Source organism: Lampetra fluviatilis, chromosome 33, assembly GCF_964198595.1.
Source record: "Lampetra fluviatilis chromosome 33, kcLamFluv1.1, whole genome shotgun sequence".
Taxonomy (NCBI): Eukaryota; Metazoa; Chordata; class Hyperoartia; order Petromyzontiformes; family Petromyzontidae; genus Lampetra; species Lampetra fluviatilis.
The window spans coordinates 4,704,409-4,728,065 of record NC_136307.1 but is presented as its reverse complement, the minus strand read 5'-3'; the positions used below and the strand labels follow the sequence as shown (position 1 = coordinate 4,728,065).

General features: G+C 50.4%; 1 protein-coding gene across 1 annotated transcript; it reads left to right on the top strand.

The window, feature by feature from the left end:
* Window positions 1-3,826: 3,826 nt before the first annotated feature.
* On the top strand, window positions 3,827-20,897 carry NRDE2 (NRDE-2, necessary for RNA interference, domain containing). The gene is made up of 17 exons (XM_078871854.1): window positions 3,827-3,984; window positions 4,610-4,700; window positions 6,864-7,145; window positions 7,952-8,101; window positions 8,435-8,807; window positions 9,161-9,382; window positions 9,627-9,836; window positions 11,029-11,161; window positions 11,611-11,744; window positions 12,202-12,325; window positions 13,337-13,524; window positions 14,193-14,642; window positions 15,076-15,981; window positions 16,457-16,596; window positions 17,573-17,711; window positions 18,223-18,294; window positions 18,788-20,897. The coding sequence occupies exons 1-17, from the start codon at window positions 3,858-3,860 to the stop codon at window positions 18,911-18,913; spliced, it is 3,867 nt and encodes a 1,288-aa protein (XP_078727980.1). The 5' UTR covers window positions 3,827-3,857; the 3' UTR covers window positions 18,914-20,897.
* Window positions 20,898-23,657: the final 2,760 nt, after the last annotated feature.

Sequence of the window (23,657 nt, the reverse complement as noted above, 5' to 3'; positions counted from 1 at the left end):
ATCTCCATCATCTGCGCCGAGCCACTGCACTCGAGCGGTGTGCATTCCACGTTGCTATGACGGGTCCAAAGTAGTTTCAGTTTAATTTCAGTTTAATTTATTAGGTATAGCCCTGTGAGCCATTCGGTTCTTGAATCGGGTGCAACCGCAACAAACAAAAACATGAACAAGAAACATCTTAAAGTGACTACGCGCAAACAGAAAAATCCAGGAAAAAACAGCAGTCTTCCAGAAAAACACCGCATTTCAACGCTGTGTGCAAAAATCCCATTGGGATGCAAGTCAAACACAATAACAACCAAAAGACAATTTCGATTAAAGTTATCAGTCTAACTCTGTACTACAACAAACAAATATGGCTAAACCAAAACGTTTTCGAAATCACCAAAATAAAGCTATAAAAGCAATGTAACAGTTGTTGCTGCAACACTGCACGTTCGAAACTTTGTTTCTAGTCGGTCACCAGAGGTGGTGGTGGTAGTTGTGTAAGGAACACATTCCTGCGGAGGGAGCTGGTAGGAACGTCGGGTTGCTCGGTCAATGGCCAGGGTCAACAGTGGCGTGGTGTATTCCGCAAATATGCCCGACTGTGAGGGCGGGCACAACTCACAAGCCGGCGTGAGTAGGTTAAACGTTGAGTTTTATAAGGGCACCACGGGGTGACCAGCCCCTCCCCACCCAGCCCCACCCCTCCCACCCCCACCCAGCCCCACCCTCCCCACCCAGCCCCACCCTCCCTCCCCACCCAGCCCCTCCCCACCCTCCCCACCCAGCCCCTCCCCACCCTCCCCACCCAGCCCCACCCTTCCCACCCCACACCCAGTAGCATCCTCCCCACCCAGCCCCTCCCCACCCAGCCCCACCTCCCCACCCTCCCCTCCCCTCCCCACCCAGCCCCTCCCCACCCTCCCCTCTCCACCCAGCCCCACCCCTCCCATTTTTGGATGCACGACGGACGGACACAATAATCCCCTGTGGGCTGGTGTAACCAGGAGGTTCCTACCAGTAACCCCCCCTCCACCCCCCCGCAAAGGTTTCAACGCAGGCGAGAACACTCCCTTGGGGCCGTTCTTGTAAACAGAGCGGCCATTGGCTCCGCGTAACAGCGCCGGCGTCATCTCGGGACGGCTGCTCGCCTCCTTCATCTTGCTAAGGGAAACTTGTCGCCGCTAAAATTCGATGTCGCTTTGACAACGAAGAACAAACAACCCGCCGAATGTGGGATGTGTGCTGCAATGAAACGTTTTGTTTGTTTGTTATCGTCTTCTTGGTTCTTTCGGTAAAGTCACGTAGAAGGGAAATAATAAAATAATAATAAAACATAATAGAATTAAAATTCTTACGACGTTTCGGCCACAACACAAGCAGCCGTCCTCAGGTGAAGAAACAGAGCTGTCGGAAAGACAGCGTCCATAAATGACGTCACGCGATTTTGGACGATTTTTGACCCCCCCCCTCGTCACACGGCGTCACAAAGAGTCAGATCCCCCCTCAAATATGACGTCACAAAGCTCTGCCCCCCCTCCCAAAATAAAACATGCTTCAAATCGCTTTAAACTATTGTCATTGTAGTGCGTATTTAATGTGGCGCTGCACTCTGATGTTGTAGGAGAAACATTTATTATGAAGTCTATTTAATTAAGTAGAACGTGTTGTCTATATTTATTTAAAGTTGCGCATTTTGATGTGACGTCACATTTCTAAACCCACCCCCCCTCGTCACAAATCGTCACAAATGTCTGACCCCCCCCCCCTAGGTGTGTGACGTCATTTATGGACGGTCCCTAACACGGAGTCTGCACTATAAGGCACCGTGGGTAAGTGGATGGGTGGGTGAGTGAGTGGATGGGTGGGTCCCCTGAGGTGAATGTAGTTTTACAGAAAGTGTCTTTTTTTTGCGAGACTAGAATTGAAGACTAAAATAATTGGTGACTAAAACAACTGTAGACTAAAATAATTGAAGACTAAAATAATTGTAGACTTAAAGAATTGAATACTAAAATAATTAAAGACTAAAATAATTGTAGACTAAAATAATCAAAGACTAAAATAATTGAGGACTAAAATAATTGGTGACTAAAACAATTGTAGACTAAAATAATTGAAGACTAAAATAATTGTAGACTTAAAGAATTGAATACTAAAATAATTAAAGACTAAAATTGAAGACTAAAATAAATGGTGACTAAAACAACTGTAGACTAAAATAATTGAAGACTAAAATAATTGTAGACTTAAAGAATTTAATACTAAAATAATGAAAGACTAAAATAATTGTAGACTAAAATAATCAAAGACTAAAATAATTGAGGACTAAAATAATTGGTGACTAAAACAATTGTAGACTAAAATAATTGTAGACTTAAAAAATTGGTGACTAAAATAATTGTAGACTAAAATAATCGTAAAATAAAATAATCGAAGACTAAAATAATCGAAGACTAAAACAATTGAAGACTAAAATAATTGTAGACTTAAAGAATTGGTGACTAAAATAATTGTAGACTAAAATAATCGTAAAATAAAATAATCGAAGACTAAAATAATCGAAGACTAAAACAATTGAAGACTAAAATAAATGTAGACTTAAATAATTGGTGACTAAAATAATCGTAGACTAAAATAATCGTAGACTAAAATCATTGTAGACTAAAATAATCGAAGACTAAAATAATCGAAGACTAAAACAATTGAAGACTAAAATAATTGTAGACTTAAAGAATTGGTGACTAAAATAATTGTAGACTAAAATAATCGTAAAATAAAATAATCGAAGACTAAAATAATCGAAGACTAAAACAATTGAAGACTAAAATAAATGTAGACTTAAATAATTGGTGACTAAAATAATCGTAGACTAAAATAATCGTAGACTAAAATCATTGTAGACTAAAATAATCGAAGACTAAAATAATCGAAGACTAAAACAATTGAAGACTAAAATAATTGTAGACTTAAAGAATTGGTGACTAAAATAATTGTAGACTAAAATAATCGTAAAATAAAATAATCGAAGACTAAAATAATCGAAGACTAAAACAATTGAAGACTAAAATAAATGTAGACTTAAATAATTGGTGACTAAAATAATCGTAGACTAAAATAATCGTAGACTAAAATCATTGTAGACTAAAATAATCGAAGACTAAAATAATCGAAGACTAAAACAATTGAAGACTAAAATAATTGTAGACTTAAAGAATTGGTGACTAAAATAATTGTAGACTAAAATAATCGTAAAATAAAATAATCGAAGACTAAAATAATCGAAGACTAAAACAATTGAAGACTAAAATAAATGTAGACTTAAATAATTGGTGACTAAAATAATCGTAGACTAAAATAATCGTAGACTAAAATCATTGTAGACTAAAATAATCGAAGACTAAAATAATCGAAGACTAAAACAATTGAAGACTAAAATAATTGTAGACTTAAAGAATTGGTGACTAAAATAATTGTAGACTAAAATAATCGTAAAATAAAATAATCGAAGACTAAAATAATCGAAGACTAAAACAATTGAAGACTAAAATAAATGTAGACTTAAATAATTGGTGACTAAAATAATCGTAGACTAAAATAATCGTAGACTAAAATCATTGTAGACTAAAATAATCGAAGACTAAAATAATTGAAGACTAAAATAATTGAACACTAAAATATTTGAAGACTACAACAATTAGAAGACTAAAATAATTGTAGACTTAAACAATTGTAATAGAATTGACCGGCGGTAGGAGGACGCCTTCCCTACCTAACATGGCTGCCACGGCATCCACCCTCCTCCTCGTCGTCGTCGTCTCCCCGTGAGCGCCCTCCCGTGGCAAACGGAAGGGGGTTTAAAAAGAGCGGCCATGGACACCTCGTCTCGCTCGTCTTCTCCTTCTCCTCCTCCTCGTTCGTCTTCACCGCCGACGGCTCTTCCAGCTCTCTTCCCAGCTTTCTCCGGCGCCCAAGACGCCGACACTGACGCCTCGAGGGGTGAGGAGGAACACGCGGCGGTGGGAGGGGGTCGGGTGGGGGGGTGGGAATCGGGGGTCCGGTGGGGGGGGGTGGGAGTTGGGGGTCCGGTGGGGGGGGGGGGTGGGAGTTGGGGGTCCGGTGGGGGGGTGGGAATCGGGGGTCCGGTGGGGGGGGGATCGGGGGTCCGGTGGGGGGGGAATCGGGGGTCCGGTGGGGGGGGGTGGGAGTTGGGGGTCCGGTGGGGGGGGGTGGGAGTTGGGGGTCCGGTGGGGGGGGGGTGGGAGTTGGGGGTCCGGTGGGGGGGTGGGAATCGGGGGTCCGGTGGGGGGGGATCGGGGGTCCGGTTGGGGGGGGGGGGTGGGAATCGGGGGTCCGGTGGGGGGAGGATCGGTGGTGGTCGGTGGTGGTGACGAGACTGTCGGTGTAGATCTTAAGAGATCAACTGCCAACTTCAACAGCTGCAAGCTCAAACAGAAAGAATCTATGGAGGGGTTTGTGGTGGAATCAACTGACATTGGGTGCGAACGCCCCTTTACAATGACCACACTCTCATTACATTCATATCACGGTTTGTTCATTAAGGCACCAATGTCTGTTCAGCTTGACACGTGTGTGTGTGTGCACGTGTGGTTTCTGTGCGCAGGCCTGGGTTGGCTCAGCAACCAGAGCTTCCGGACTGTCGATGCCTTGGCTCTGAACAGCCGCGTCTGTTCGAGGCGGTGCTCAGATAGCAGGTGACACCCCGGCACCCGTTCTGGCTTTTTTTGTTCACGGGAAGGTGCTGACCGAACAATAAACAGCTCTTCTCTACTCTTAGGTTTTTTCGGTAAAGTCACGTAGGAAAAAATAACCATAAAAGTAAAAATAATAGAAATAATAATAGAAATAAAATTATAAATCACGACGTTTCGGAGACAACACAAGTCTCCGTCATCAGGTGGGACCGTCACAGCCAGATTTACTGTCTCAAGTAAGGAGACTTGTGTTGTATCACTGGATACGGTAAATCCAGCTGTGACGTTCCCACCTGATGACGGAGACTTGTGTTGCCTCCGAAACGTCGTGATTTATTATTTGATTTCTATTATTACTTCTATTATTTTTACTTTTATTATTTATTTTTACCTACGTGACTTTACCGAAAAAACCTAAGAGTATGAATCCTTGCAGTCACGAAAGCTTCAAATCTAGCTCTTCTCTAGTAGCTACACACCTGAGCTGCGTGTCGCAGGCTGTACCACACGAGTTTGAACATTCATTCATTAAGGATCACCGCAGCGCTCATGCCTATGACCAAGTCACCAGAAATACATCTGATCTCATAAAATCTTGAAAGCTAAGCAAAGTTTAGCCTGGATAGTCCTCGGATGAGTGACCACCATGCACAAGCAGGTTGTCTTAGGTGGCTGTGGGGCTACTTGGTGGGTAGCAGAGGACAGTGCCCTCTGATGGACTGTACTTCCGTGCTCCGCATCTATGCTGCGCAAATTCTCTAACCCGCACCGACTATTGTGGTGAGGTATGGTCAAATAATCACCATGACCCGTAGGGCTTGCGAAGGCCTTCATCCAGGAGTGCATTAACAAAAGGCTGTGCAGTACGCCTGACTGATTGCAGAGAATATTTTCTCATTAATGACACTTCAGAGTCATGTTAGATAGCCTAGGACACAAGGCCTCGGTCTGTATGTCAATGTGCCATACTGCATTGACATTGATAATTGTTTTTTTACCCTTTTATCTGGCAACAAAACTGACACCTTTTTTTACAAGGAGTCATGTTTGCATAGACCACAATACCTGCAGTCAGAATGCAAAAAAAAAACATAACTCTAATAATGTATGCACTGTCCTTGAAGTTGATTGGTCCACACCCGAGACAGCTTTCCTTAGAGCCTAGTCTCACATGGTGTTGGACCAGATGACGCCAAAAGGCGCACAACTCAAAGACAATGCACCATCAGAGTATGAGAGCTCGGGACAAGCATTTACACCATTGGAACCTCATTTGCCAGTAGAAAAATATGACAATTGTTTTTTTACCCTTTTATCTGGCAACAAAACTGACACCTTTTTTTACAAGGAGTCATGTTTGCATAGACCACAATACCTGCAGTCAGAATGCAAAAAAAAAACATAACTCTAATAATGTATGCACTGTCCTTGAAGTTGATTGGTCCACACCCGAGACAGCTTTCCTTAGAGCCTAGTCTCACATGGTGTTGGACCAGATGACGCCAAAAGGCGCACAACTCAAAGACAATGCACCATCAGAGTATGAGAGCTCGGGACAAGCATTTACACCATTGGAACCTCATTTGCCAGTAGAAAAATATGACAATTGTTTTTTTACCCTTTTATCTGGCAACAAAACTGACACCTTTTTTATGGTCATCATAAAATCATTGCAGTGATCATTGAAGTTGAATCATTCCTGTTGTGTACAAACAACTGTTTTTGTCACTACATTGTGTGTTGATGACAACTAAATAAAGTAGAGGTGGCCGGGTGGTTAAGAGGTCACAGCGTGGGGGCTGGTGTCGTTGAGATCGTGCGTCCGAAACCAGGCAGCCGCTCGTGATTTAAACCGGGCTCTCAAGTTTAGTGAATTTATCGTCTAAGCCCACCACAAATGAATGCATGAATAAAACATCACATTAAATATGAGAGTTAAAAAAAATGTGGGTGGCAGAGCGGGTGTGAAAAAGCTCACCCTACTTTGTGGAACAGAGGTCACTTGAACGGATCTCAGCGTTTTAAAATGTTTCACAATAAATTATTCAACGAATCTATGCCACAATAGGGGACATTTTAGAGAAAGATACACAAATATGAAAATGTAAAAGAAAAATATTGTTGTCTTAAAAAAAGTGATTGCATTATCTTTATCCCCAATAGCTACAGCTCCTCCGAGGATTCTCAAGACAACGATCACCAAAGAAGCCCGCTCCGGAGAAGCCCAGTCCGGAGAGACCCGCATCGGAACAGTGGTGATGATGATGGTGATGAAGAGAGGAGGAAGGCCGCTGCAGAAAAGAGGAGAAAGGAGCAGAAGAAGAAGAAGAGCAGCAAGAAGAAAAAGAAGAGGCATCACCGGCGGCGAGATGACAGCCACTCGTCAAGTGATAACGATAAAAAAAAGATGGGAAGAGACATTGTCAGCCGTGACAAAGTGCAAAGGTCAGCTGCCTACCTCAATCAACTTTTAGGGTTGAGAGTGGTGCCACATTAACAAAACATTTTTTTCTTTCCCAATTGTATACTAATTGTGCCATTGGCATAATTTTATTCGGATCTCTCACTTGGCCTATGGAAGTTGATATTCCACAGCTACGTCTGAGATCACTTTAAGTGACCTCGGGCCCACACAGTCGGTGGCAGCACTTCTGTGCCCACCCTGCCACAGAGAGTAATGTTTGTCGTACGACTGTAAAGAGAATATTATTGAATTGTCAGAGCCACATTTTCGGAAATGTTTTTTTTGTCGTTGGTTACTGGGCTGAGACCAACTCACTACACTTGAGAACTCGGTTTAATCACCGGAAATTTCCGTGGATTGGAACCCAGGATCTCCGCAGTGTTGGCCCAGCGCTTTGATCTCTGAACCACTTGGTCTCCTCCGGAGGAGCCATGTATTTCAAGTTTCTTTTTCTTCCCTTTTCCAAATTATATTCCTGTTGTAATATCGGCATCACGTAAGAACTCTTGCAAGCCTTGCCATGTGTCGCGGTACGATCTTACACATTTTTTATTAACATTTTTAAAAAGGTATTGTCTTCCAAAAAGGTTTTTCTGCCGAAAAAAGAAGGTTTGCAGTGATTGTTTTTTGAAATTTTTGTAGTTTTTGTGAAAGCAGATAATTTAAGAGGGACGAATGTACAAATGGGCAGATGTGATATTTCTCAGGCATCACAATAAGCGTTGAGTTACGTGTGTTTTAGAACGACTCGGCCAACTGTCGCTGAATTTATCCTTTGCAACTAAAGCGTGAAGTCAGAAGCCGAGGCCCCAGTACAGCAGCACGGCATTTGGCTCGAGGATCTCGCCGACCTCGCTGCCAGCCCCTTCTACCAGGACTCCAAGCCCGACATCGCCAACTTGCAGTACATGTCCCTGTACCGGGCGCACGTGGCCAGGTGAGAACACGGCACCTCAACTGGAGTGCTGCTTTCAGCACCCGTGAGCCCTGCGCGCACGCACGCAGTCCGCTCACCTTGTGCCGCGTGTCGGGTTTCTGTACTCGGCATCTTACCGGGACAGCTGGCCTGGCTTGAGTGGTGTGTGCGAGGTGACGCCGACCTGCGTTCAGCACACCTGCACGCAAAAATACATTTGCACCGGCACCTGCTCTGAGATGACTTCCTCCACCAGAGTTGATTTATTTTAGCCAGAGTCTTCGTCCGTCAAACAGAAATGTGTAATTCTTAGCCACGTTCTAAATTCATAAACTTGAACCCCACCCACCATAGGTACCGGAGGAAAGGTCAATCTTGTCTTGGGCTGCTCACTGGACGGCAGGCGGTGGAGTGGCAGACGCCCGGATCCGGCAAGAAGCACCATCGGAAGCGGCAAGGAGGCGGCGTTCGTGACGGTCGCTACTTCAGCCCCAATGCTGTCGCCGCCACCGCCGCTGCTATGGAAGAAGAGGAGGCACGGACGGTGGCACCACGAGACCCCGCGCCCCCGCCTACACCTGGGGAGTTCCTCCCGCTGAAGTCCGCTCCCGCTGGCGGCGCGACTGAGCGGGCGGCGAGGGAGTTGGTGAACCCGCTGGGCGTGTACGATGACTCCACCACGCTGTGGCTGCAGGGGAAGGGGACGGAGGGTGACGGCACGAGAGAGGTGCGTGCACGTGAAAATCGGGATGTCCGATTATTTAAGTGATTTATTACTCGACTAATCGAGTGCTGCTGGACGGGAGGTGATGGGCAGTGCTTGGTGACGCATTCAGCATCATTATCCGCGTCGCGCTGGACGTGGCCTTATAGAGGGCTTTCTGACTTTTGAAAGCAGGATGTAGGGGCGGCTGCCACTGTTTAAGGGGCTGGAATAATCAACCACAAAATCGAGTCTTGGTAGACCGATCGTTCCATTTTTAATCGATCTGAATCGGTGACTCAATGCATCATGCCGCACCTACTGAATAACACGAGGAATAGTTATTTCCGCGTGGTGTGCCTGATGACGGCTAGCAGGACTCAAGTGGCATCACGGCCCTGAGCGCGAGGGAGCGACGACTGCGCGACCGCGTGGAGCAGCTGAACCGCGCCGTGCGGGAGGACCCTGGCGACGTTGCCTCGTGGCTCGCCCTGGCTCGGCTGCAGGATGAGCTGGCGCGCGACGCTTCCTCGCTGCTGCTCATGATTGACGGCGGCGGCGGTAGCACCGGCGGCGGGGGCACGGAGAAGAGCAGGAAGGTGTGTACGGCACACGGGTGCCGACTCGCACGCACGTGCGTCACGGGCAACAGCTCACCCTCACTAGGCACGCCGTCTTCAGCAGGCCCTATCGTCATCGCCGTCATTATTGTTGTTGTCATCGCCTTGCTTTTTAATGTCTCAACATCACCATTGGCTTGTGTTTTTTACGTTTGATCATCGGCATCACCGCCATCTCTAACAACATCGCCTTGTCTTTGTTTTGCCACGCTTGTCCGTGGAGGTGGCCGAGCGAGCGGTGCTGGAGAAGAAGCTGTCGGTGCTGGAGCGCGGTGTGGAGTCAAACCCGAGCTCCATGGCTCTGCGGCTGGCTCGCCTGGAGCTGGGTCGCGACCTCTGGGAGTCCGGGCGTCTCGCCGGCGAGTGGAAGAAGCTCTCCTTCCTGCACCCCAACGACCCCGAGCTGTGGCGGCAGTATCTGCTCTTCGCTCAGGTCAGCCACCGGGCTGTAACAATTCGCCCCTCTCTCGACGATTCAGTGAATTGTTATGATTTCGATTTCACCATTTGGTTAAAATGTTTTTACATTTGCAATTTTGCTTTCTGATGTTGTCAGGTCGTGTACCGCGTTTTGTTCATCATGATGTCCAAAGTTTTGCTCACTCCACATCCAGAGAGCTACAGTGCATACAATGTGAGAGACCAGGCTCTACTGGACATCTGTGATAAAGAGCTTCATAGCTCATCGGATTCCTCCAGTCTAAATCAAAATTCTGATTCTGATGCTGAGCAATATATGGTACAACTTAAATACGCAACCAGAGGGAATTTTACAGCGCAACCATGAAAACATATCCAGTGAATAGCAAAAGTGTTGCAATGATAAATCGATTAAAATCATCAATTGATGAATCGACAATAATCAATCGGCAGTTATTTAGAAATGATGAGACACTGGCTACCCGGCCTCCAAAATCTGGAAAACTCACCGTTTCATGGTACCGATGATTATGGTAATAACGACGATGATGATGTCATACATCTACGTCCACCTCAACCTTGGATACGGTGCCACCCAAGCAAACTGAAGTCAATCCTTGACCTCACACTTTTGTGAGTTATTTAGCTCCACATTTCACAATGTTTACAGGGTTCACATTTTAGAACACAGGGTTATATAGAATGAAGTGAAAATAGTAATGGAGCCACGGGAGAAGGCGGATGGGCACAGTGAAACGCATGAACCTGCGTTTTGTGATCTTGCGCATTCTCTCGCCCACGCGCACACAGGGCAAGTACACTATATCCAGCGGGTCGCACCTTAATGCGCCCGTCTGTGGGTGTTCGTGTGTGTGTGTGAACGTGTGTTTGCACGCGTGTATTCCTGTTTGTATGTAGAACTTTTTTCACACCGTACATAGCCAAACGTGATCATCGGAGGTGCGGCAGGAGGACGACAAACTAAACACAAAAATAACTTGTAAAGAAATTGGTTTTTAATCCAGTTTTAAAAGTCCATAGCTCCAGTGGCTTCCTAATATCCGAACGAAGAGCCTTCCAGACGGCCGCAGAAGCACATCTGAAAGCACGCGACGCGATGACCGTCTTTGTTCGATGGCTCGCCAAAATCCGCTGCTAGGATGACCGGACTTCGCGTGATGGTTTATGCTCCTTGACGCACGCAGAGCCAGTACGCGACGTTCGGCGTGTCGCGCGTCAACGCGACCTATGGGAAGAGCCTCACAACGCTGGCCGGCGTGGTGGACGGGACTCTCGTGTCTCACCCTCTGCTGCCCAACACGGAGTCGGCCATGCTGGGTGAGACGGCGCTGCCATACCGCCCCTGACGCGATCATCGGCCTCTCCGTGCTGAAGCTACTACGTCATCGTAATCGTCGCTGTTATCATCCGATATGATTAGGCCATTGTTGTGCCGCCGTCCAATTTGTCGTATTTGAAAAATTACCCGCATATTACTCAATTGGGATCACACAGGGAGTCATCACCCCCTAATGGAGGAATAATGCCTTGTCGCTGGCCAGGTGCTGAGTGACCTTGTGCTTAACAGGCACAGCTATTACTCTGAGTGCCATTTCAAATATGATGAGATGCGATATCGATCATTTTGTGTAAAGCGCTCCCAGACGTCCCGGCGTAGAGACCATGACGATGGTGATCACAAACAGCAGGAGGATCTTTTCCAACCAGCACCATCTTCATCTCTGTACCCTCTTCACCTGCCCCCGCTGCTTTGCCTCCCCACACAGACATCTTCTTGCAGCAGTGCCACTTTTTGCGGCAGGCCGGCCACACGGAGAAGGCCATTTCGCTCTTCCAAGCCATGATGGACTTCAACTTCTACCGGCCAGACACCCTCGCCGAGGTCACCACCAGGGGCCTGGTACGTCTTGCCACTGCGCACGCGTAACATAATCATCATTGTTACTTAATGTTTATACCGCGACTCCAATGCATTGCGTCTCAAGACGCCTTGTGGCAGGTAGCCCCCAGTGGCAGCTGTCTCTATGAGCTTCCCAGTTGAGTAATTTTAGAGTAATTAATCAAATTGCCAGATTTACACCACAACACTGGCACACGTGAACATATTTAACGTCCACTCTGAAGAGGATGGATGCGTGTTTGATGGTTAATACGCCCGCAGTATAAACCAGGGTGGCTGCCAGGAAACCTCTGCAACAAGCGGTGAATGTGCTGCCACTGGGTCACCTGTAGCGATTCCCTCTTCCTGGCAGTTCTGCGAGTTGTCGCGATTTGGGTGTTCAGATGCCGAGTAAAGAATCGATCATTTTTTTTGTCTCGGCTCTGGGGTGCCGACACGTGTCTCCGCTCTCCTCCAGGTGGAGTTCTTCGAGACATTCTGGGACAGCGGGGAACCGCGGTTCGGCGAGCCCGGAGCGCGTGGGTGGAGTGCCTGGATGAGGCAGAAGGAGAGGGGCGGCTGGGTCACCCTTGATCCTCCAGGTGGGGGGGGGGTGGGGCGGGGACTGACCTGAGAAGGGGCGATGGTGAAATGTTTAATTAAGCGGGTGGAAGTGAGAATTAGGCAGGTTGCTCGAGGCAAGAAGGCTGACCCAGCACCGCAGACTTTCTTGGTTTGTTTCCAGGTAGCCACTTGTGATAAAACTCGGTTCTCAAGTGTAGTGAGTTTATGGTCACAAAAAACAACCCAACCTATCGCATCTAAATTGATTCTGCATTTAACACGCAGGCTTTCGTGACAGATTTAAAGATTCGTTTATGATTTATTTTGGGGGTCAGAGTGCATGACTACAATACCAATGTGTGCTGAACACCTTCCCACTACCCGGACACAGCCGAATAAATATTGAGAGATGTAAAAATAATTTCACCCAAGCCGACAGCTGCAGACTGAGTGTGGCTTGGAAACGCATTGTGAAGTTATAACATATAACGTAACCGCAATATAATGCTGTCACGTTTACAGAGTCGGCGTAGAACGAGCGACTCAACCCCAGCAACAATATGAATCGGAATGCACTACTTGAAAATATACTTAACTAATTTATCATAACACAGCACTCTAAAACATTGCAAAATCTTTACAACAATTCAGACGAAATAATATTCAACATTTAATCATTGTATATACCTTAATGATAACATCTAACGTGTTTATCACTACGACACAAATTGGTATTGTACTCAAAGTAAAATTTAATTTCGAAATGGTTCTGCACTCATTCGGCCGAATTCCAGTTCTGAGAATTATTTATCACTTTGCTGTCATGCGACGAACATTACTTATAGCCTCTTCCTGTCATGACGTGCTACAATCGGTATAATAAAGCTGGAATAACACAGAAAAAACGATATCTATAAATAAATACATGCCAATAGGCTCTAATGGTGGTTCGTTCCTGGCTTTTCATCCGTGCCATCGCATAGAAGGGCCGTTGTGTTTTGTGTTGTTTGCCCTTGACTCTCTGGTTTCTTCTCTCTCTGCGTGACCAGACGAGGGTGATGAGGTGGGAGACGATGACGGGGAGACCCCGGAGGAGGAGCTTGCGGCATCCTCCGTGCCCCGCTGGCGCGCGTGGTTATCCGTGGAACGCTCGCGCGAGCGCCGCCAGTGGCTGCCGTGGCGACCGGATAAGGGCAAAGGTCAGACGGAGACCGACTGCGAGGACCCGGACAGACAGGTGAACCCACCGTGTGACCCTGATGCTGCACGCGGAATCTTCTGTTGCTGGAAAATGAGTTTGATCCAATTCCTGTCCACCAACGTTATGCCGATTGTGCTGTCGGCACCATGTCATGAGACCGAGAATCCATGGGGATAATCTCACAGAGCAATGCAGTATCCCGTGTGCAAAAATGGCCTGTGGAAGTGGATATCACATAACTACTCCCAAGACCTATTCACGGTGACCTCTGATCCACTCTTGGTGCGGGGTGCTTTCCCACATGCGCTGCTGTAGAGATGGTTCATTGCAGCACAGTCAAAATTAGTGTAGTATATTTTTTTATTCTCAGAGCTGAAAGTTAATACATTTAAGTGAAATACCAAATTTAGTGGGGGCGGGTATTTGTGCAGTCATTGGTGACTTGGCTATCAACCCACTCGACTTCAGAACCTGGTTTAATAATCACAGGTGACTGAAATCCAGATTATAACCTCGGGTCGCAGCATGGCCAGCTCAGTGCTCTCCGACTTCGCAGTGATCGGTGGCCAGGCTTACACAAATCAAATACACTGCACTTGACAAGCAGACTTAATGACAGGTCGGCTGAAACACGGATTTGGACTTTGGGGTCTCCGCGGTGCCGAAACGGCGCTCTGACTCGTGAACCTCGTCGCCCCCGGCAGGTATTATACGATGACGTCGGCCCGTCTCTCTTCACGCTGCGCACCGCCAACCTGCGGCGCCAGCTCGTCGACCACTTCCTCACCTTCCTGGGCGTCCCGCCAGCGCCAGGACCCACGGACGGGGGTCACCGTCTGCCCCCGCCCTCCGCCTTGGACGACCCGGGGCTGCTGTTCGCCGAGGAGCGGACGCTGTCGTTGGTGCGCGGCGCGGCGGCGGCGCGGCCCGGCGCCACCGCCCTGGGACCGTCGCCCGACGTGGAGGAGGAGCAGGAGAACGAGTGGGGTGGAGCGACAGCGGCGGGGGTCGCCGGGACCCGGCGGTGGCGGTGGAGCGGCGGCGCCGCCGGAGAGGAGTTTGTGAGGAGCGTGCTGGAGCAAGCGCTCCAGCTGTTCTCCGGCGCGAAGCGGGCGGCCCTGGGTCTGCGCTGGCTGCGGCACCAGAGGGCAAAGGTCGTTGCGCTAACACTAATGCTGTCGTGAGAGCGTTTTCTTGGATTTGCGCTTCTTTCTCGCGATGAAGGAGATGCCACCTGGAAAAACGAGCGGCCCTCCACTCGTAGATACACGCCTTAGGCTGCGTGTGTTCAGAGAGCATTTGAATGTTGAAATACAAGACATTAGAGGCCAGTATGAGTAGAATGATGGGTTAGGGTAACATTGACCGGTGTTGATTCTTACGCTCATTATACACGCATAGAATTGTGTGCAAATGAGATAAAAAAATCTGCAAAAGAGGGGAAACAATAAAATATAATAAAACATCTGTGAAAAACAAACCCAGAGTTGGGGAGATTGAGCAGTTAGCGTTAGCACTTCAGGCAAACGGAACTTGTGCAATAACTACCGAACCCTAAACCACCAGACGATCGCCGTTTCCCTGCAGGTGGAGGCCGTGCTGGGCTCGGGCGACCGCCGGCGCGCCAAGGCCCTCGGCAAGCGTAGCCGGCGCCTTGCAAAGACCCTCCTCAAGGAACCGGCAAACCGCAACCGCCTGGAACTCTGGGAGGAGTTTGCGCTGCTCGAGTGGCGGCTCGGTGAGCATGCGGCCGCCCGCAAGGTCCTGGACACGGCCATCGCCATGGCCACGGCCTCCGCCGGCGCCGCCGCAAAGACGGCCTCCCCGCCGCCGCTTAGCGACGGGCCCCTGTGCTCGCTGTGCCTCCGCTACGCGCAGCTGGAGCTCGAGGTGACGGAGGGCGGCGCGGGCGCGGCTGGCGAGGGCGGCCAGCGAGCGACGCACGTGCTGGTCGCGCTGACGGCGTCGGACGGCGCCGGCTACACCCCGTTTGACGGACGCCCCGCGCCGCCGAGTTCCGTGCTGCGCGCCCGCAAGAGCTTCGAGCGCGAGCTCGATGCGCTGCTTGCGACCGAATCGAGCGCCGACGCCGACTCCGGTTCCAGTGGACGGGCCCGTCTGGCGACGGTGGCGTGCTGCGCGGCGACATTGCAGTACGTCACGGCCAGCGTGTGGGCCGCCGACGCCGTGTTCGTGCGTGCGAGCGCTGCGCTGCTGGCACAAGGTCGCGACCTCGGAATGAAAAATCCAGAAGAGCAGGCGGCGGTGGTGGCGGCGGCGGTGACGGGAAGAGACCAGGAGGCGCTGGCTTACGGTGGTGTCCCTGCCGGCGGCGTGGAGCTTGAATCGCTGCTGCTGGAGCGAGCGAGGCTGTTGCGTTTCCACGCGACGCTGGTGCCATTCCCACGGCGACCGCTGCGCGAGGCGCTGAGCAGCGCCGTGGCGCTCGTCCCCGACAGCGCCGAGCTGCTGCGGATGTACACGCAGAACGAGGCGAGTGAAACGGCGCGAGAGTGGTCCCCGTTTAAATTCCAAGCGGACCGAGCCTGGCGCTGGTGCTACGGTGAAGTTACCACCGCTTAGTGGCTGCTGATTGATGTCCGTGCGCTTGTGCGTGCATATGTGAGTATGTGCCACTCAGCCCTACATGAGTACCTGGTGCATTGTGTAAACATCAGCACTAGGAAGACAAACACGGCCAGGCGTGATGCTGGCCACACACTGTTGTTACAAGCGTGCCGTGGCAGCCTTAATAGGTGCTCGCTAAGGGCACTCTCCCGCCTACTGTGCACGTAGTGACTTCCCCCTCAAGCCAGCATCGGTTTGCGCACACAGTCATGAGCACGCCGTACAGGGAGGACTGCGTGAGGGATGCACCATCCATCCCCTACGCTGATTCTTGCGCCACGTCTTCACGGTGTCTGAGATGTGCGTGCAACCTCATGGAACCGCCCGTGTGTCTGTCTAGACGGCGAGCGGAGGCCTCCACATGGGGGAGCTGCGTCGAGCGTTGGACCGGCTCACGAGGACCGGGGGCAGCCCCCTGCCCTGGCTCTTCGCCGTGTACGCCGAGCTCCGGCGCAAGAGGGCGGTCGACTCCATCTCCGGGTGAGCCCTCCCTCCTCCTCCCTCTTGTAACCACCTCTCCCTCACCTCCCTCTCTCCCTCTCACATCCCTCCCCTCCCTCTCTCCCCCCCTCCCTCCCCTCCCCCCTCTCCCCCCCCCCCTCCCTCCCCCCTCCCTCCCTCCCCCCCCTCCCCCCTCCCTCCCCCTCTCCCTCCCCCCCCTCCCTCCCCCCTCATTCCTTCCCCACTCCCTCTTTTATTTACGATCAGTGGAAACTTTGCTTTATGTAAACCCCCACCTCTCGCTCACTCTCTCGCTCACTCTCTCGCTCACTCTCTCGCTCACTCTCTCGCTCACTCTCTCGCTCACTCTCTCGCTCTCTCTCTCGCTCACTCTCTCGCTCTCTCTCGTTCTGCACGCAGCCCTTCCCCACTCTCTCTCCCTCCCTTCCCTCTCTCCCTCTCACATCCCTCCCTCTCCGTCTCTCACATCCCCCCCTCTCCTCCCTCCCCACCCCTCCATACTCCTCTTAGATATACCCATATTGAGCAGTGTGATCCTTTCATAGATATCCCACATTTCGAATGAGCACCTCTTTCTTCTCAACAGGTGATTTAATAATGTGAAAGTGACGGCTCGTACAGATCAGAGCTTTAAAAGGGTTCATGAGTGCGTTGAGACTGTTGGGAGATGTATAAAGGCTTTGAAATACAATGAAATGTTCTCAATGCTATTTCAGTGGCATACCTATCAATGGATCACTCTGTATTTTATCATAAATTGTGTTCCATCTTTTATAATTCGCGTTTCAGGTTTTATTTGACTTACTCCTCTTCGCTCCCTGTGGAGCGTAAAGCCGCAACAAGCCCACGCGATGCAGGACGGTCTTTAGAAGCTTACAGGTTTTTATTTTGCGTTCCACTAAATCTATTCGTATACAATTTTTTTAAAAAGTATTATCATCGTGTATCCTGCGCTGCGCTCTCTTGCGGCGCGTTCCCTTGTGCTCGTGCGCAGCTCGGGCAGAGACGCGGTCTCCGTGGCGATACCGGAGTCCGGGCTGAGCAACCGCTTGCGCTCGCTGCTGGAGCGTGCGCTGAGCGTGCCCTCCGTGGCGCGCTGCCCCCTCGCGTGGCGCCTCTACTTGCACTTCCTGGTTTGTTACCCCCCCCTCCCTTCCACATTCATCATCGTCATCATCATCATCAGCAGCACCATCACCATCGGCGTCATCACCAGCAGCACCATAACCGTCGCCTTTGTAGCACCATCATTATTGTCAGCAGCACCATAATCATCATTTTCAGCAACAGCACCATCATTCATCAGGAGTACCATAACCATCATCATCATTATCAGCAGCAGCTGCATCGCCACCATCGTCGTCAACAGGGCTTTGACCATATTCATCACCGGCGTCATATTCATCACCAGTCATTGTCATAAACATCAACATTTAAATTGTTTCTGTCGGGATGATCATTTTTATCACCGTCATAATCCGCATCATTATCTCGCGCTTTATTGTCACCAACATCATCAAAAGCGCCGTGATGTCACATTCACAAGAGTAAGTTGCTGTTTCTCTGTCTCTCTTTGTCACCCTTGCTGTCTCTCGCTGTCTCAACCCCCGTCTCCACGTGCCCCCTGCCCCGTGCCGCCGCTAGAGGGTTCAGGGCACGACGTCGCGCAGTGAGGGGATCCTCTACCGTGCCGTGCAGGCCTGCCCCTGGGCCAAGGTGAGGCCTCGCGCAAGCCCACGGCGTCCGAGAGCGACGCCACCTACCGCCCCTTCCCTTGGCCCCCCGAGTTTCTCTGTCGCTACACTGTTGAGTCTGTCCTGACGTCGACTCTCACGGAATGCGAGGTCTCGCTGACAGCTATTTTTGCTGCATGCGGTGCATTATAAGTCATTGATTGACAGTCAAGAGTCGTTTGTTTTTGTAATTTTTACCATCTGGTTTGTGTTTCATGATTGTTTCGTCTCGTTTGTGACATTTAATTTTTTCCGTATGACAAAATGTAACATTGGTGTATTCGTTGCATATAATTTGCTTAAATTATGACAACAATTATTACATGCACAATCCGATGCATGTATTGTGAGCATCATAACTAACTTCATAACCAATTTCACGATGTAGCATTGCTTGCTTTACACACGTGTGTGTGTGTCCCCCTCCCCTCGCCGGCATCCCCACTCTGCGCCCACCCCCACCCTCCCGCCACCAGGTGCTGTACATGGACGCTGTGCGGAGTTTCCCCGAGCGTGTGCAGGAGCTGACGGACATGATGACGGAGAAGGAGCTTCGTCTGCGCGCTCCACCCGAGGAGGTGGACATCCTCATGGAGGACTAACCGGGAGGTGTCGCTACTCTTGTCGCGCTCTCACCCTGCCGCTTCTTTGTTGTTCCTCCGCACTTCTGATTAGCGCGGTTGGCTACGTACGGTGCGAAAGAAGTTCAACATGTGTAATTTGCTGCCGCCGTTGGCACGGGTCAACCAAACTCCCGGAGAAATGGAAGGCCCTGGTGGCCGCACACCGCGGGAGGTAGAAGATCAGAGATGGTACGCTGGGGGCCACCGAATGTCGGAATCACCGAACGCTGGAGGGGGGCGGGGGACCGAAAACTATCGGGGCTCAAGAACAGCGGGCAGACTGAACCCAGGAGAGACTGAACATTGGTTGGGTTGATCGAACACCAAAGATGTTGACACCGGGGAGACCAAACACCAGAGTGACCAAACACCGACCTTGTATTCTTTCGGAGCGAGGAGTCACAAGAGGGGGACGTGGGTCTGCAATAATAATGTCACTTAATTGCTGGTTGAACGGGGCCCTCCCCATTGTTTTTCAATGTCGTGGCTTGTTTGACCATACTTGTTACCACGGTGGTCATTGTGGATTGGTGAACGGCGAAGAGGGCTCAGGAATCAGTTCAGATGTCCCTCGGCCAGCTGATATGGGAGCCGCGGCCGGGATTCAATCTCGAGTTTCTACGTTTGGTAACACGGGAGCATGCGCCACCGCCCCGTTCCGCTCCTGCGTGTGGGCTTGTGCGTGAACTCCAGCTCGGGTCGCGGTTTTGTTTTGGGAGTGGGGAAGTTGCGTTTTTTGGAATTTTTGTGAACACAAATTGTGAGCCGCCCGTCCGCTGTCTGTGAATGCGGTGGGCCGCGGGAGCATTGTTCACCTGTGTTTTAAGGTGGGCGTGTGAAGCAAGGCAAATATTAGTTTTGTCTTAGCGCTAATGCCTCCTGAAATAAAGTTTTTTTTTAAAGAGAGTCGATATAAGCCACCGTTGCGAAGTTCTTCAAAATATTCGGAAACCCTAACGTGTGAGGAGCTGGGTGTAGCTTTGTCCTGTAACTGGCTGTACGTAACCGTTTTTGTAAAGGTAAATAAAGCAGAGTGGGCAATTGTTCCCGAACGTTTACACCCCGGTGTTCCACACCGTAGGCAATCCGCGTTTCCCTGAGTGTGTAAATACAGAAGGGTGTTTCTCACGATGGCCTGTATTGCTGTGTAAATGCGTACAGCACACGCATAGCCGTTTTTGTCAATCCACTGCTGGATGAGGGCCTCCCTACAAGTTTTCTGAAATTGGACCGGCCCCTCTAGCCCCTTCACCCCCACCCTCCACCGAACAACGTGGTGAAGTATGGTCAAACAACCCCCATAATCGAAGCGGCGGGAGAGGTCTTTCATCCAGCAGTGGATTGACGAAGGGCTTCATATTCTTGGTTCTTTCGGTAAAGTCACGTAGAAGGGAAATAATAAAATAACATAAATATAAAACAATACAAATTGTCACGACGTTTCGACTGCAACACAAGCAATCATCAGGTGTGAAATCCACAGCAAGAAAATTTTCCCTTCTACGTGTCTTTACCGAAATAACCAAGAATATGAATCCCTGCAGTCACGAAAGCTTTAAATCAAAATTTTACGAAGGGCTGTTAAGTGACACGAGTGTGCAAGTATTATGAACATTGCGGGCTGATGGTCTAACGTTGTCAGCTGTTGCCAATTCCGAGCTTGGCCGCTGGGTGGCGCCGCGTTACCACTGGCCGAGAAACGGTGGAAGAAATCCGTGTTCAGCCGACGTCATTGCCCTGTGCAATGACGACATTGCCCTGTGCAATGACGACATTGTCTTGTGCAATGACGACATTGCTCTGTGCAATGACGACATTGCCCTGTGCAATGACGACTTGCCCTGTGCAATGACGACATTGCCCTGTGCAATGACAACATTGTCTTGTGCGGTGACAACTTCTGGTAGATTTCCATCCGCGAGGGAGTGTACGCGTCCAGCAGCAGCAGCAGTTCGTTTCTCAATCCGCTGTTGGATGAGAGCCTCCCCCATGAGGGGGGGGGGGGGGTTAAGACCATACTTCACCACCCGGGTCATTGCGGACCGGGGGGGGGGGGAAGTATAGACGTGGGAGCATGGCAGCCCAGTCAATTTTCTGCGCTTTTACCCTCTGCTGCCCGCAACGCGTCCCCGTAGAAAGACGTTGCATTATTTGATTTTATAACAGTGACGCAATGGTCTAATTTTAAAAGCACCGCTGGTAAAACAACCCCGGGAGAGTCGCATGTCAATGTTGTTAAGGGGGGGTGGGGGGTGGGTGACTTCGCGTGGGGTAAAACCCCACCACGACCAAACAACCGGGCGGCAATTACGCGCACCCTGCACATGGGCATTGAGGAGGCAGATTGGCCACCCACCCACACATCGGGGTAGGTTAATTGCCCGGAGCGTATGGCGCTCGCAGGTATAACCCAGAACCAGCCAGTTGTATCATAGACGTGTTTGTATTGTCTTAGGGGTGGGTGGTTGTGGGGTGTACGGGAGCGGTGGCGCAGTGATTAGCGCACTGCGCTCTGAAAACCCGGACGACCCGACCCGAGTTTCCATCGCTTGTCGCGGTCCGAACTTCCGTGGCGAGCGATGTCTGAGCAGGTCCTGCGTGTAACAAAAATATGTCGAATCCGCAAACCTCCTGTCTGTGACGAGACACTGCGAGGCTGGGGTGAGGCTTTCACTCAAAAGTCGATTGACACCGGGGGGGGGGGCTGTACATGGAACGTGAGGAGCCAAAGGTGCCTCGCTGCTCTAACGAGCGCCACAGGATGCTTGCTGTGTCATTTTGGTTGTCTGTGGACTGCCCCCCCACCCCCACGTGGACACAGCGATGGATTTGAACGAGGAGAGAGGGCCCATAACCTAATCCCTTTGCAGCAGAACCCGTGTCAGACACGACGCCACCCATGCAACAAGCAGCACATGGCAAGGGGTCTCAAGGCAGCGACTACAATAAAAAACACAACAACCCGACCTGTTTGTCAGCTTCAGGAGACGACAGCAACAACAACCGTCAATCGCCACTATAGTGGCGGTGACGTCGCCGCCGGCGATTGTGCCAGGCCAGGTGCACTTTTAAGGCCACGTGAAGAGTCGAACGCTCGCTGGCAAGGAGGTCACGGATACACAGACCCAGTTACCATGGGTTGACCAACTGAGGTGACACGAGGTGACACGAGGTGACGTGTCTCCCGTCACTTTTTGCCTTGTGGCCCACACATACACCAGGGTGACGAGACACACACACACATGCACGTCGTCACCCTGGTGAATGTGTATGGCAGAGGGTGCGGGGAGCGGTGGTGCAGCGGTTAGCGCACTGCGCAATAAAGCGGCGACCCGGGTTCGAGTCCCGCACGCAGCCAACGCCGGTGACGATTATCTGTACCGGTCCTGGGCCTCCTCTAGGTCGACTCGGCCTCAAATGAGTACCTGGTGCGGTGTGTAAACATCGCCGCTGGGGAGACAAAGGCGGCCGGGCGTGGTGCTGGCCACCCCCCACCCACTCGTGTGTGCCGTGCCGGCCTTAATAGGTGCTCGCTAACAACAACAACAACAACAGTCTGTTTCTACACGGGGGATCTTTGTCTTTTGTATGCGACTCGATTGTAAATAACCAAACATCAGAAGGGGGGTGTCCCCCAGTGTTTTGTTTAACTTGCCGCAGGGTTGCTGATGAGTAATAGTGGTTGAAACCGGTCCGATGGGATGATTCATCTCTTCGCTGCTGGAACGCCTCGATCTTCTTCGACTGATGGAATCACGTTGTGCAGTTAAACATCGAAGCCGGACGAATTGGGAGGCGGAGAGCCGTTCCGGTTAAGGGAGTTATACGAGATACTGGATTGTCGGCGTTGTGTTGAGTTACATTTTACACGGTTATAAATGCAACGTTTCTGTTAATAAATTGGGTAATCCCACAGCAACATCCTCTCCCCCCCCCCCATGACTGCGATGCTATTGATTTGTGAAACCGTCTTCGTGCTATCATTGCGCCAAAAGAGTAGCGCGGATACCGAATTCAATTGTAGAGAACTTGAATACACACACTCACTCGCACAAGTAGACCACTCCGTTTATAGCCTTAGACTGTTGGGGCAAGAGCTGTTAGCGAGCACCTATTAAGGCTGGAGACGTCACACGGCGCGGCACCGCGTGATGTGCGACAAGCCACCACGCCCGGCCGCCTTTGTCTCTCCCTCCCCCCCTGGACTGATGTTTGCACACCGCAGCAGGTACAGTACTCATTTAAGGCTGAGTCAGCCTAGGGGAGAGACCGATGAATTCGCTCCTGTTGTTGGCTACGAACGGGAATCTAACAAACAATTGCCCCAGGTACGACCTATATATATAGAACATCGAGACGCGCATACCTAAGACGTGATACATAATTACACGCGCTGAGACAACACGTGACACAGGCACACCTATGATCAGTTCACTCGGAATGTGCCCGATCGCGAAAGCTAAGCAGGTGTCTTTAGGCCTGGATGCTGCTTTGAATGGGCGACCACGAACAGAGACGGACAGATTCGTTCGGCACCGGGGCTTTCGTGGTAGGCGGCGGAGATCTGCGTCTGCGATCCCCGCCTTTGCCAAACCGCACTGACCAGCGTGGTGAAGTATGGTCAAAAATAAAAATTGTCACCTTTAGCACCACGAGTCGCACGGCGTTTGGCAGGACCGCCTGCAGCGGTGGATTGACAGTGCAGCACGTGGGCACATTGACA